The sequence below is a fragment of the Populus euphratica genome, unplaced genomic scaffold (assembly GCF_000495115.2).
Source record: "Populus euphratica unplaced genomic scaffold, PopEup_1.0 scaffold20.1, whole genome shotgun sequence".
Lineage (NCBI taxonomy): Eukaryota > Viridiplantae > Streptophyta > Magnoliopsida > Malpighiales > Salicaceae > Populus > Populus euphratica.
This window is the reverse complement of record NW_011499854.1, coordinates 2,746,553-2,761,666: the sequence shown is the minus strand read 5'-3', so window position 1 is coordinate 2,761,666 and position 15,114 is coordinate 2,746,553. Positions and strand designations below refer to the sequence as shown.

The 15,114-nt window shown below is 33.0% G+C and overlaps 2 protein-coding genes across 4 annotated transcripts in view; both read right to left on the bottom strand.

The window, feature by feature from the left end:
• Positions 1–1,539, bottom strand: part of LOC105122723 (transcription factor bHLH48-like) — a 5,367-nt gene extending 3,828 nt beyond the window's left edge. The window contains exons 1-3 of one of the 2 annotated variants that reach the window (XM_011021994.1): positions 804–1,539; positions 590–712; positions 436–501 (exon numbers count right to left, since the gene is read on the bottom strand). In XM_011021994.1, coding sequence (XP_011020296.1) covers positions 436–501; positions 590–712; positions 804–1,259 — 645 coding nt within the window. In that variant the 5' untranslated portion in view covers positions 1,260–1,539. The remainder of the gene's footprint in view (positions 1–435; positions 502–589; positions 713–803) is intronic. The other variant, XM_011021995.1, reaches the window with a different exon arrangement.
• Positions 1,540–9,454: 7,915 nt separating this feature from the next.
• Positions 9,455–14,791, bottom strand: LOC105122722 (transcription factor bHLH48-like). Of its 2 annotated transcripts, XM_011021993.1 has the most exons (7): positions 14,056–14,787; positions 13,842–13,964; positions 13,688–13,753; positions 11,812–11,880; positions 11,303–11,374; positions 10,341–10,548; positions 9,455–9,826 (listed from the first exon to the last, which is right to left on the bottom strand). In XM_011021993.1, the coding sequence occupies exons 1-7, from the start codon at positions 14,509–14,511 to the stop codon at positions 9,771–9,773; spliced, it is 1,050 nt and encodes a 349-aa protein (XP_011020295.1). In that variant the 5' UTR covers positions 14,512–14,787; the 3' UTR covers positions 9,455–9,770. The 2 variants fall into 2 exon arrangements, with proteins under 2 accessions (XP_011020295.1, XP_011020294.1); XM_011021992.1 differs by lacking the exon at positions 9,455–9,826 and having other exon boundaries at positions 10,227–10,548; positions 14,056–14,791.
• Between the last annotated feature and the right edge of the window lie 323 nt (positions 14,792–15,114).

Sequence of the window (15,114 nt, the reverse complement as noted above, 5' to 3'; positions counted from 1 at the left end):
GCATTCCTGTCATTTCCATAAACTTTAAGGTCAATCTTTGAGAAAACTTTAAAGGGTCTTCGGATCATTTTATTGGAACACGGCATTATCTCTACTGAATCACGGTCCCAGAATCTATGAAATGACCAAACTATCCTCAAAAGGCACCTCTGACAAACAAAAGGGGGCAAAAAACAAAAGGAAAAACCACTAAAAACAGATAAATTTACAAAAATGCCACCATGAAACCCAGATAACACTTTTCTTGGTGCAAAAGCAAGGACAACTTTTTCTCGTGTAAAAAGGTGACAATGACAAACCCACCTTAAATTAACTCACATAATCCAAACCCAAAACCCGCTTTTAAGGTAATCATAATTAAAACAAATCACAATCAAATGATGATTAATTAAAAAGACAAAAAACCTAAATCATTACCATATCTTGCTAACTAACCTTATTGCAGCCTGGGACCAGTTCTTGTAATAACTTCATTCTTTGATTAATCTTCTCTCTCCTCGCCTAGAAAAATAAAATTAGCACATCAATTAATTACCAATTAATCAACTTCTTAATAATAATCAAATTAGACAAAATTAAATCAAATTACTCTTTCTGCTAAGCTATGGCTATCTGTTGCTTGTCCCCGCCGAGCTCGAACATGAACGTAAGGCAGCATGTCTTCTTCTTGTTGAGAACTCTCAGTTTTGTTCCTCTTTGATGCTGCTTTAACCTAATTTCACAACAATTGATCTCAATTCAACACATCATTCACTAATTTGCCACAAATCTTAAGATTCCCTCGAAGAAACCCTAATCTTTACCTTCTTCTCTCGTTCCTTTCTCTTCGAGGACGGCCTTGCATTTGGCGCCGAATTATCCACGGTTGGATCAGAGACCAACGGATGAGATGAATCAAGGTAAGACCCCGTCTCGAATGGCTCACGCTTAATGGCTGATGCTTTCTCGAGATCCTTCGAGCTCGAGTTTGACGGAAGGGGGCTGGAATCCGTTGAATTACTACCGCCATTAAAAACGGAGAATATGGCGGAAGTGTTCGAGGGAAAAGTCAAGTTCGGGTACTGTTTTTTACCCGAGTCCAAATGAAGCAACTCCACGGCTTGGTTAGCTGGTAATTCTAGTAAAGCAGTGAAAGAGCTCGCGTTTTCTGATGGCGCAGCGATTAAGTGACGGATATCTTCACCGAGATGGAAGGAATCCGGTCCGGTTTCGTCAAGCTCGGGTCCGGATCTAGCTCCGGATGCGGTTGTAAGATCCATTTCCTTAATTTAATTTAAGAAGGTCAGTTTATAGAGAGACAGGGTCAAATGATGGAGTGCTCGGTTTTCTGTTATGAGTTGTGTTGTGGCGTGTTTGGTTTCAGAGTATAAAGAAAGCTTTTGATTATTTGAATGGAGGAGGAAGCAACGTCGGTGTTGTGGAAGGCGAGTGTGAAGCTTTAAATAAATAAATGGGAATTTCTAGAGAGGGGGCCAGGGGGGGAGTGAGGGTGTTTATAGAGAGAGATGGGGGTTGTGTTGCCGGGGAGAGCGTGCAGTTCTTAACGGTACAGTTCGATTTGGTGAAGAGGAAAATAGACTGGAGGCCTTGGGACCCACTGGAAATTTACTGTAGGGAGTATCAACTCCTTGTCAAAAAGCAAGTGTAAAAGGGATGGCTCGGGACTTGAGAATTGATAGCGTAGAGGGTCAACTATCTTATAGTCTAGACTGTAGAATCTAGGTAAATTCTTGAATTTAAATAAAATAATAAAAACTGTTAATATTAAATGAAAAAAATAACTCATCATGATTATAATTTAGTTCTTCTTCCTTCTACCCTTCCTATTTTTTTAAAATTACAGTTTATATTTTAAATTTTACTGCGCATACCAGTTTACAGCATAAATGATTTTATAGTTTAGCTTATTTTATATTCATTAATAATATAAACTGTAATTTTTCATAACATAAAAACTACTAAATTATATAATTATGGTAACAATTATCAGATTTTATAATCATCATTTTAATTGATATATGATTTTAGATTTTTTTAGTTGATTTTTTGTGCTAATAGTTGATTTATACAAAGGTTAAGTGAGTTTCGGGAAGACCTTAGATCTGTTATTTATATAACACTCCTGCCCTTCTTTCAATTTTTAAGTGTGTTACTCGCATAGCTTGCCTAATCATGATTCCAAAATAAATAAAAGACTAAAATTTTCTAAACATTGTGTTTTTTAATTGTTAGAATACTCTTAGATTCAGCTTATTAAATATTCTTCACAGCAATCAAAATTCTAAAAAAATATTTATCTTGAAACATATTTATAAGAAATTTAAATAATATAAAAAAATCAAACTTCTTAAGATGATTTTGTATTTAAAGTTGTAATATAGTTGATCTAAGTAATTAAATTTAGATCCTATTTGTTTTTATATTTCAAATGCGTTTTTGAGGAAAAAAAATAAAATTTTTTTCTTTAAATTAATTTTTTATATAATTTTCCAAGATATTAACCAAAAGTAATCTAGTTAATTGCTAGCTATTTGATTGATGCCTCGCCGCGTGTCACACATTTTTTTTTTTCAAAAAAATTCAGATATGGAGGTTTTTTTGACATGTATTTTTTACATAAAAAAATTATAAGTTTAAATCAAAAAGCTCATATAAGAATTTAATTAAATAAATCAATAACTATATGTGTAAATGAAATGAAAAAAAAATGTTAACAATAACTAAAAGTAAAATTAGAAAATTTGAGAGATTTAAAGACCAAAATATTTGGTCTTATGACATGGAAAATTTACTCGCATGTGTTCATTGGATTTGTTTGTTGAAGTCTATAATTTTATTAAAATCAAACAATAATAGAAATAGACACATATTAAAATGACTGAAAAAAATAAAATGAAAAATATAACGTAAAATTGCACGTATTATAACTATTATCTAAAAATAAATATTTTTTTATTTTTTAAAATAAAATTCATACATATAAAACAAAAAAAATATAGATGAACCAGATAAATATCTTTAAAAATTAAATACACATAATTTTTTTTATAAAAAAAGACTATTAAAAAAATGGCCAAAGTCACGAGGCATGGATAATCTGGTAAAAAAAAATTAAAGATGACCACATAATCATTTTTTTACAAAAAATCATAATATCAAACGATAAAATCAGAAAAGAAAATGAGCCAACAAATATTATCCTACATTAAGTTTTTCAAACCTGTGACTCGGGTCATTAAATTAGAAGCACGATAAATAAAAAAATTATGACATTCAATTTCCAACAAATCAAATGTTAAAGGATAAAACTAAGAAAAAAAATCAATCACGTAAAAGAATCTAAAGCAAAAAAATGTAATTAAAACAATGAGGGTAAAAATCAAATTAAAAAATAAATTAGAAGGCAACAAAAGAAATCAATTGAAGAGTTAAATTGAAAAAAAAATAACTTTAACAAAAAAAATCAAATCAAAAGAACAAGTGTCAAATTAGAAAAAACAACAATATACCATAAACTTTGATTAAACAATGAAATTAAAAACTAAAAAAACTTTAACAAAAAAACTAAAAAAAATCATAAAAATTAAAATAATAAAGATTAAATTGAAAAAAATTAAAATTAAAATTAAAATTAAAATACCAAAAACAAAAAGGGCTAAGGTATACTTTATAAGACAAGAGAGAGAAAAGAAAGGGAGGAAATTATTGGCGACAAACCAACTACCAAGAAAAAGAGAATAAAACATCACCTCAAAAAATATGATGAAACAACAAATTTGCTTACTAAGAGATATTGCTCTGAAAACTCGTGTACTTTTTACAAGTTTATATTTGAGAAAAATACACCAACAATTTTTTAATTAAAAAAATAACTATCAATCATGAAATGTCTAAAATGCCCTTCATAATTCTGGAATAAAAACCATGTAAAAAGATAAAAATGCCCTTGAAGATATGCCTTGGTTTTTTTATGATTTTAAGAGCAAAAAAAATTATTCTATTGTTTTTTTTTCGAAAAAATATCACTAGCCATCATTTTTATCTTTTAGATTTAGAGGCAAATAAGTGATTTTACTATTCTAAAAAAATTAAAAATTAAAGATACACCATGACAATTCTTTAATAACCAATAGACCATTAACAAAAAAAAAAAAAACGAATTACCCTTGGAACCAAGGCGCTCCAATTTTTTCTTCAAAGAACAACAGCATAATTTAACTGCCACGGTAAATAATTTTTTTTTTTTTTGTGTTTATGTGAACATTGACTTTCAGAGTATTTTTGCTGCCCTCTTTATTGTTTCTGTTCATTTTCATTCAGTGCAGAGCTCTTTGTTGCTCTGGTCCTTGATGCTAGAGAATCATGGTCTGGTGAAAGATCTTGGCACGTACGGTACAACCCTTGTTTCAGTGTTTTAATAAGCTTCTATGAGAGTTAAAACGCAACAAATTGGGGAGAGAGAGTGCGGGCCGCAAGTTACTGTAGAGGTCCAGTTAGGCGGGGATCGGAAACGAACCAAAGCCCGACAAGGTTTTTATGTATTGAAGATGACCTGTCCTTATCTTGCATTCATAGGCAACACGGTTTCTGGTGGATCTCTGCTTTCTCTCTGTCTAGTCCTCTTACAATTTTTTATTTTAATATCCTCCCCTAATCTCTATTGATGCAATTAGGGGCGAGCACCAATCAAGAAAAAACCTTTATTACCCAAACTATATGAATCAATTCTTGCAATTATTTTTTATAAAAGGATAATCTGGTAAAAAGATAAAAACAAGTTACTTGGATTACTCAAATTACAGTTTTGTTTATTTATATACTTATTTATCATGATATTTTCAAATAATGGGCTTCTAGTTTTCTTTACACCTAATATTGCATGGTCGAAAATCTTCCAGGGCCTAATTTTACACAGTTATTTATTTTCTTAAAGGAATTTAGGATAAAATAATTAATTGGAGTAGTGAAATGAATCTAAAACTCGACCAATTCGGATTACTTAAACTGCTTGAAATATAATTCAAATAAAATACAATTTAGAGAATTAAAAGATTATTTTGGGTTGAAGATTCTGACAAAAAGAAGAATAATTAAAAACCTTCAAAATGACCCTTTTTCCGAGTTATTCAGATACTAACCCCTAATTGCAATCATTCCCTGCCAAATCATCATGTTGCTAGGTTCATGATGGTAATGTTATGTGTGTATTAAAATTAGCATAATCTTTGATGATAATTGGGGATGAGATTGGAAAAATAAAGATCAAATCGTTACATAAATAGGAAATAGGGGGATGAAATTGGAAAAAGAGATAGTAAGAAGACAAATCAGGAAGCAATTGATAATGAAGGGACCAAATGCACAATTAACTAGCCACGAAAAATGTCTGTTAACACAAATGATTAAAAAAAAACTGTAGACATTTCTTTTCTCTTTCTTTTATTTATTTTTGGTTGGACTTGATGCTATGACGTTTAGATACCCTGGAAGAACACGTGTTTCATTCATACAGGATCATGGCTCGTGCATTTGATGCTATTGCACGTGTCTCATTGGTCTGCAGATGTGTTTTCCAATTTATAGAGGTTTTCAACGGTGCCTATTCTTGTGTTTATAAACTATAAATAAATATAAGGCTACATGATTTTTTTTAAAAAAAATTAATGGTTCATTAAACAAATACTTTCATCAAATAATACTAAACAGACCAAATTTTAAGCGTAGACTTGCCTTTCTAAATTCATTTTATTGAAAAAATATTTCAAATATTTTCAAGTTAAAATTATTTTTATAACTTTTTTTTATCAAGTTTTCAGCTAATAAAAAAATTGTTTGTTTATTTGTTTGATAATAAGGATATTTTAAGGCTAACTTGCATTTGATGCAATATGGCAAGCCCAGAAAGTGCACTTGACACGCTAGCGTAGGTAACATAAGCCCTTAATTACGTTTAAGGTTTTCTTTCTTTCTTTCTTTCTTTTTTGACACCTTATGTTTAAGGTTTACAAATCTTGAATAGCAGCAAAGTAAAATGGTGCTATTTGAAAGGATAAAATGTGTTCAACCCTCTAAACTACTGGTTGAAGTGCTATCAGTCCCTAAACAAATTATTTGGAAAAGTAGTCCTTGAACAAATTTTGACATTTAATCACATCCTTTGTTATCTACAATTATGATCAAATATAAACTTAAAAAAAAAAAAGAGTTCTTCCAATATTATTCATTAGAATAGTGTTTAAATTTTTAATTTTTTAATTAATTTTTTATTATTAGATTTTTTTTTATTGAGTTATTACTCTCATGACACAAATCACGAGTTTAAAAGGTTGACTCGGTTTGACAAGTTAACCATGTTAGCTCAAGGTTTTTTAAATTAATCTTTTTTTTTAATTTCATCTTTTAATATTGGGTTATTTGATAATTAGGCTTCATGATTTGTATTATTTACTTTTATTATATTATTTTGGCCTCGTGACTCAAAAGTAATATTTAAGGGGTTAATATGAGTAGATTCAAGTTGTTTTTTTGTATTTTATGTTTTATTGAATTTTTTTTTCAATTTCATTATTCAACACTAGATCAGTTGAGAATTGAGTTTTATAATCTGTTTTGATTTGATTTCTATAGATATGTCTTGCTTTCATAATCAAGATAGCTAATCTTGGTATTTTAATCACACTTAAATCGGATTATTTTTTTGTCCTAAAAAATTATTTCGGTCTCATAACTCACGTTAAGAATCCTTCAACATTGAATTTTCTTTGTATTGATTTGTTCTTATCTCATTACTCGAGTTATAAATTTGACAAGTTAATCAAATTGACTTAATTTTTTATTTGATTTTTTTAAAATTTATCATTTAATATTATGTTTGATTAGAAATTAAGTTTCATTATTTGTTATAAATTCTTTTTTATTAGAAAACATGTTCAAAATATCATTATATCATTATATTTTTATTAAAAAATATATTTTAAAAAAAATTGAACCGTGCAACCCAGGAAAATATTCTACTTACATATTGCAAAGAGTGTTTTCTCGAGATGAGTCTTCAAAAGATCAGCTGCGCCCCGAATGTAGAAAAACACGGAACTTCACTCCATTGTTTCTATCCAAGAATGACATTGCGGGACGGTCGCTCGCATGGTTTCCTAGCTATTTCATTTGTTTATACCAGACAGAAAGGAAATTGATCTAAGAAATTTTATTTAAAGTCTAAGGTCTGAAATCCAAAGGATTACCCCACAGTTCATTTTGATAATTAGACTATCTGATATTTACATTCTCAACCTCGAAGCCCTCGATATATTCCATGATGATCCCGGCTGCACCGTGATTAACAACATCCTGGCATCCAGGTCTGTAGTCTACCAACCCACCTGGATAATTTGCCCATCTTCTGCAAGTCAGATTCATGCCACTGAATCTCAGGTTGCTCAGTAGGCCACCTTTAGAACCTAACAAGATGACGCCATATTCAGAATTCGCTGCAAGGTTGGTGAATGGAAGGTTAGATATTACCCTCTTTTGAACTCGGTATCGCAGACAGGTTGTCACATAAATAATAGGCTCTGCTCTCCCCACCATGACGGATCATAGTATTGTGTGCTAATGATTATGTTTGAGAAGGTGATGTCACTTACATTTCCTGCAAAATAACTAGCAATCCTGTAAAAGTAAGAATAACTAACAATCCAGCAACGTTCCTCATTTGTTACCGGAAATCATCTTGACAAACAGGCTTTGCAGTTGGGATTGTCACATCAACTAGCCACAGCTCACTTGAGATATAGCAGGGATGAATTCAAATTATGAATTCTGGGGCCAAACTCCTCAGACAACAATATTTCACCATCAAGGATAAGGGTATGATCAGTATTGTTAATTGAACTCAGGTTCCAATTAGATCCCAAACATAGCTAGTGTCTCAGTCCATTTCATTCGCGGCCATGATTACACATTTGGTAGACAGAAAGACGTCATCCACTACATATAGCATATCTGACAACCCAGTTAAAAATTTAAACTAGCACGCAATATATAGGTAATAATCTCTGGGGATAACTTTAAGAGATGCGGGTTAAATGGTTAAATTTTAAATTTATTTTTTAAAAATTATTTGTTTGAGTTTTATAAATTTTAAAATTATTAAAAATTTACATGATTATTAATTTTAAAATCTATAAAATTAATCAAAATATATACAAATTAGTCCAATCATTCACATTAATTAAAATAATAATAATAATAATAATCAAACTCGCCAATGATTACCGTATCAACTACTGGTTGATCACATGTAGCAAATCAGCGTAGGTTTTCCTTTCCTTGGAGAACATATTCTCCTTGAAATTACTTGATCAACTTTAAGAAGTCCAGGTACCAGAAGGACTTCCATATCTACATCCAACGAGAATGGAATCCTTGAATAATAACTTTCTTAAGATAAAAAGATGGAAGATACAAAAAAAGTGGCAGCAAGGTAACAATGCCAAAAAAAAAAAAAACATCCAAGTTTTAGTCATCAACGAAAAATGAGCATGGTGTGTTAACCATAACAAAATAATCCTCTAACAAATTGCAAGATGATCCTCATACTGCAAATACTGCAACGTAAGTCCAAGTCCATGGCATTTTCTTTTATATGGGAGAGTATTGTAGTATGAAAGAGAGTTTGTCTTCTTTTTTACTAGGGTAATTTGATATCAAAACATTGCCGTTTGTACATCCAATGAACCCAAGAAGACATGGCCTACTCTTATCTCCCAAGCAAGCTCCAGTGGAATCCCAACTCACCGTCACATTCTTTCTTTCGTTAAACCTCTTCACAAACTTCAATCATTGACCATGATCACCAACCCTACCTCTGACTTCTTCTTTTTTTAATGAAATACGAAAATTTTATTAATCAATTGTCATAATCATTAAGAAACTGCTCAAAACACACGGAAGAAAACCTATTACATGCATTGAGAATGTTATTGCTTTCAATTTGTAAGCGCCAAGGTTGCATAATGTTTTTTTCCTTTAATCAAAATAATAATATTGTAAAGATCTTTGTAGAGGCATTCCTTTGGGATCTTTTGTTGTTTTCTTGAGCTTTGCTCTCGACTGATAACTCTTTCTGTTGTTTTGGTCTATTTGCAGCTCCTTTTTTCAAGGAAAAAAATCATTCTTTTTTTAAAATATTTTTTATTTAAAAATATACTAAAATAATATTTTTTATTTTTTAAAATTTATTTTTAACATTACCATATCAAAACAATAAAAAAACACACAAAAAACAAAAGAAACAATGGATGGTTCAGCAGCTGCTCCAAACATTCCATAAACTCATGAACTGAAGTGTTCGCTTCTTCAAGTTCTGATTTTTGGGCCAGGCAAACTCAAATAGATCCTGAAACTTGCTGCGTGAAAACCTTACAATGAGAAGAAATTGGGAGGAAAATTAAGATGCGGTAAAAGGTGGCGGCTTTCATAATAGTTAACCGACCATTGTTCGTTTCTACAATATGAATCACCAACCATCTCGCACATGTAGCATTGGATTGAATGACTCTCAAATGAGTTAGTATAGATATATGTATGTAGTAAATCGCATGTAGATTTATAACTATACAAGAGATACGAGCTGAAATTTCTCATCCCCAGCTAGAGAATTCTGGATTTCCAACTGACTGGTAAACTGAAGACATGGAAAACCAGATTAAATGTTTGAAGCCTCCTTTCCATTTCCTGCCAACTGCTAATATTGATATATACAGTACTAGCTACTGATGGAGCTTCATTCTGCCTTCCATTTCCAATTGATTGGAGAGCGGAGATGCTGCATCACAACGACAATTTAAGTCAAGTTTCAATCTATTCATGTTTGAAACAAAAAGGAGTGACCTAATAACTTTTCCACCTTATAAAGAACTCATAAAATGTTAATGATCATAGACAACAGATTCCACCGTCCATGTTTTAACAGTCGCCATGGATTTTGAAGCAATACGAGCAAAGCTAGAAACCAGCAATCAAGTTCCCTTACCAGTTTCAACATCCAAACATAAAATGCTCTATGTATACTTCAAATCTTAATAGATGAACATTTTTAAAAATTGGAAAAATTACTTGCATGAATTACCTTTTCTATGATATGATCTTTTATTAAACAGTGTTCATTTTCTTCTAAATGCGGGTTTTTTTTTTTTCTGGCATCCTTTTGTATTTAAAGTTCCTTCTCTATTCATAAGATAGGCAGGCGTCATGAGATAATGAGGGACGTTGGTTTCTTTCATTCTTTTGTTTTTTTTCCTGACAAAATATATAAAAGGATAAACTAGCATGTAATCTACCTGAATTTGCTGAAGAGTCGTAACTCAAAAGAGAGTTCTCAGGAGTAATGAAGTTATGGGTGTCTTCTTCTCTTCCCCAAATTGGCTGGTGAAGCGCATCAAACTGCCAGTGCTGTTGGAACTGGTGTCTGTTTCTATTGACTTGGGCTTCTGGCCACATCAGAGGCATTACCATGCCTGGGAAGTTACTGTCAATTAGAGATCCACCCTGCAAGTTTAGGAGGAGCAGCAAATTAGCTAATTCATATACATTTTTACTGCATAAACTTGTGAAGATTATGAAGTAAATGAATTATAATTACCAAGGAAATGTTTTTTACCAAGGAAATAATTTAAATGAAGCATCAGGATTTCATTTAAATTACAGATCATGGCATGAAATGCCACAGTGCTTGGGAAAATTCAGTGATTTCAAATGTACAGGGTAAACCAGCAATGCCATAAACATAATCAACAAATACAATAGGCAAGGTAAAGTGTACTTTCTTAGGAGATATAATTGAATTGGACCTTAGACCAACCGTTCCAGAACAACTGCACAGTTGAAGGTAAAAATTTATGTAGATAGAATGGAATGGCATGGCATGGCATGGCATGACCCAAATTTGACCCAACGCTTTGCACATAATAGTGAAGGAAAACTGTCCTACCAGGAAACAGATGTAAATTTATTGTGATGACTGTATCATAATTACAAAAGCTTACTTTTTTGTTTCCATCTACTTAATAAAGCACCGGCAAAATGCTAATAAAATATACATAACAAATACGCACTGAAAATCTAGAAATCCAATAGAAGTAGAAGTGTTTCAAGGTGGTGAACAGCTGATGCACCAGAGCAGATTTGTGAAGGGTATATAGAAAGAGCTCAACCAGCATGCAGCTACACAAGGTGTAAACTTTTGCTGTGCTATGGCACGAAACCCAGGAGGAAAAATAGAAAGACAAAAACCGATACTTACTTCTGCAGCCAACATGCTGTCGAGATTGAAATCAATTCTTGGGTTAACTGCTGCAAGTCTCATTGATAAGAACTGGAACCAAAGACAACCAGAATAAGATCATGGCATTGAATTATGGAAGTAGGTCAGCTTTCTAACATACACAGAGATGATACGAGCTTGACAATTCTAGAAGCTTTGCATCTATACACAGAGATGATACAAAAAATGGCATCCAAAAAAATCAACAAATCTAGTGGTCTAGAATTATAGATGTTGCAGCTCCTCAATGAGAGGGCACATCAAGTGGTCGAATGTGACATCCTTCTCCCATTACCCAGTAGTTTAAGTAAAATAGGGAAACCCCCATCTACCTTCAAAAACTGGAATCACCCTTTCCTATCCTGTTAAGATTATTTTAACACCTGCCCAACCCACCCAAGAACAGTTGATCTAACTGCTGCTGTTTATGAATCCTAAAATTCCCCACCCCTAAAACCAAAAAAAAAATAAAAGGAAGAAATTCTCACCTCCACTTGACATTGCAGGGACTGCACATGGTTGATAATTTCATCCAAAACCAATGCTGTACCAGAAATCTGCATAGAAAGATAACTTTCAATAGCTAAGACAAGTTGTAATTTAAAGAGGAAGCAAGCTGCAATGATCCAGGGGCAGCTAGTTAGAGATAATCTCAAGTAAATAATTCGATCAGATCAAAGCAAAGAAGACATGTATATAACTAGACATGTGAGATATATATATATATATATATGTTTGCTTACAGAGACCACCATGCCAGTTATTTATGATGAGACTAATATTATTTGTATATACAAAAGGATTGGGCTTCATTTTTTACTCTTTCCACTTTAAATTGAAAAGCAATCCTAGTTAAAAAAACAATGATCAAATACAAGCACAACAAGCCAATAATCAATCTGCAGATAAGAAAGCAGTAGGCATATTTTTGCTGGCAGCATTGCATGGGTGTAACTTTGAACTTTCAACTCGGTGGTATTAATATTTACACCATGAATTACAGAAAAGATATGGCAGCAACATCTAGCAAGAAAAAGACGACTTGATCAAGAGTTAAGGTTGAACACTGATTAATCCGCACACTCTTATTACAACATATTCAGTACTAGAAGAAATTTTGGTGAAGCCCACAAGAATCCCTTATAAAGTGCTTATGTGCATGTGGACTATAACATGAAACTTTAGGATTCAATAAATAATTCGTGTAGAGAAGACACAAAAGGGGCATTCCAGTTATGGCCTTTTGCTCAGTTAATCCCAGTTAGAGTCGAAGCGCATTTACATAATACATAAGGTCCCAAAACTAATTTATGGTTTCAATTCCAGGTAATAGCCTCTTATGCTGTACGTGCTCGCTTTATAAGAGAAACGCAAACGGAAGCAACATGCATGAGAAGCATCTACAGCGCAGTCACGTTGACAATTAAACTTCTGTTACTTTCTGAAACTTCAGAAAATCACAATTAGTGGTCCCAAGAGAGAGGTTAATCACTGATTATTGTAATCTATACGTGGTCAAAATCACTTTATTCAGACAGGAAGCAAAATATATCCATGTTGTATTTCCTTTCATCAGGAGCTAGATGAGAAGAGAAAAATTAAAAAAAAAAACCCGTCTATTCTTTGTTTTAACAAATTATATAGGTTTGATTATCAGCAATCACATCATGTCTCTTTGCAGTTAGGTCTAGAAAATTAGGCACATAAACTTCTCCCATGGAAGCCTTTTGTCATTTTTTTCATCGTCCATCAAAGATGAATACCAAACTTGTAAGATAAGTTGGTACCATTCACCTTTCAAACTGGGACCAGATTTTTTTATGTCCAAGGAGATGGGACCCAATCAATATATACAGCAAGAACATTAACTGTTTCAAGGCACCTCCAGCTAGTTTCCACACGATAAATTTCTGGTCTAATCCCATAAGGGCATTCCTGTCATTTCCATAAACTTTAAGGTCAATCTTTGAGAAAACTTTAAAGGGTCTTCGGATCATTTTATTGGAACACGGCATTATCTCTACTGAATCACGGTCCCAGAATCTATGAAATGACCAAACTATCCTCAAAAGGCACCTCTGACAAACAAAAGGGGGCAAAAAACAAAAGGAAAAACCACTAAAAACAGATAAATTTACAAAAATGCCACCATGAAACCCAGATAACACTTTTCTTGGTGCAAAAGCAAGGACAACTTTTTCTCGTGTAAAAAGGTGACAATGACAAACCCACCTTAAATTAACTCACATAATCCAAACCCAAAACCCGCTTTTAAGGTAATCATAATTAAAACAAATCACAATCAAATGATGATTAATTAAAAAGACAAAAAACCTAAATCATTACCATATCTTGCTAACTAACCTTATTGCAGCCTGGGACCAGTTCTTGTAATAACTTCATTCTTTGATTAATCTTCTCTCTCCTCGCCTAGAAAAATAAAATTAGCACATCAATTAATTACCAATTAATCAACTTCTTAATAATAATCAAATTAGACAAAATTAAATCAAATTACTCTTTCTGCTAAGCTATGGCTATCTGTTGCTTGTCCCCGCCGAGCTCGAACATGAACGTAAGGCAGCATGTCTTCTTCTTGTTGAGAACTCTCAGTTTTGTTCCTCTTTGATGCTGCTTTAACCTAATTTCACAACAATTGATCTCAATTCAACACATCATTCACTAATTTGCCACAAATCTTAAGATTCCCTCGAAGAAACCCTAATCTTTACCTTCTTCTCTCGTTCCTTTCTCTTCGAGGACGGCCTTGCATTTGGCGCCGAATTATCCACGGTTGGATCAGAGACCAACGGATGAGATGAATCAAGGTAAGACCCCGTCTCGAATGGCTCACGCTTAATGGCTGATGCTTTCTCGAGATCCTTCGAGCTCGAGTTTGACGGAAGGGGGCTGGAATCCGTTGAATTACTACCGCCATTAAAAACGGAGAATATGGCGGAAGTGTTCGAGGGAAAAGTCAAGTTCGGGTACTGTTTTTTACCCGAGTCCAAATGAAGCAACTCCACGGCTTGGTTAGCTGGTAATTCTAGTAAAGCAGTGAAAGAGCTCGCGTTTTCTGATGGCGCAGCGATTAAGTGACGGATATCTTCACCGAGATGGAAGGAATCCGGTCCGGTTTCGTCAAGCTCGGGTCCGGATCTAGCTCCGGATGCGGTTGTAAGATCCATTTCCTTAATTTAATTTAAGAAGGTCAGTTTATAGAGAGACAGGGTCAAATGATGGAGTGCTCGGTTTTCTGTTATGAGTTGTGTTGTGGCGTGTTTGGTTTCAGAGTATAAAGAAAGCTTTTGATTATTTGAATGGAGGAGGAAGCAACGTCGGTGTTGTGGAAGGCGAGTGTGAAGCTTTAAATAAATAAATGGGAATTTCTAGAGAGGGGGCCAGGGGGGGAGTGAGGGTGTTTATAGAGAGAGATGGGGGTTGTGTTGCCGGGGAGAGCGTGCAGTTCTTAACGGTACAGTTCGATTTGGTGAAGAGGAAAATAGACTGGAGGCCTTGGGACCCACTGGAAATTTACTGTAGGGAGTATCAACTCCTTGTCAAAAAGCAAGTGTAAAAGGGATGGCTCGGGACTTGAGAATTGATAGCGTAGAGGGTCAACTATCTTATAGTCTAGACTGTAGAATCTAGGTAAATTCTTGAATTTAAATAAAATAATAAAAACTGTTAATATTAAATGAAAAAAATAACTCATCATGATTATAATTTAGTTCTTCTTCCTTCTACCCTTCCTATTTTTTTAAAATTACAGTTTATATTTTAAATTTTAC

Excerpts from the sequence above, each read along its gene's own strand:
- LOC105122722 (XM_011021992.1), bottom strand. The coding sequence starts at position 14,511 with ATGGATCTTACAACCGCATCCGGAGCTAGATCCGGACCCGAGCTTGAC. Across the intron at positions 13,965-14,055 it reads GAAAGGAACGAGAGAAGAAG|GTTAAAGCAGCATCAAAGAG; the intron begins GTAAAGATTAGG and ends TTGTGAAATTAG. Across the intron at positions 11,375-11,811 it reads CCCTGCAATGTCAAGTGGAG|TTCTTATCAATGAGACTTGC; the intron begins GTGAGAATTTCT and ends CTTTGGTTCCAG.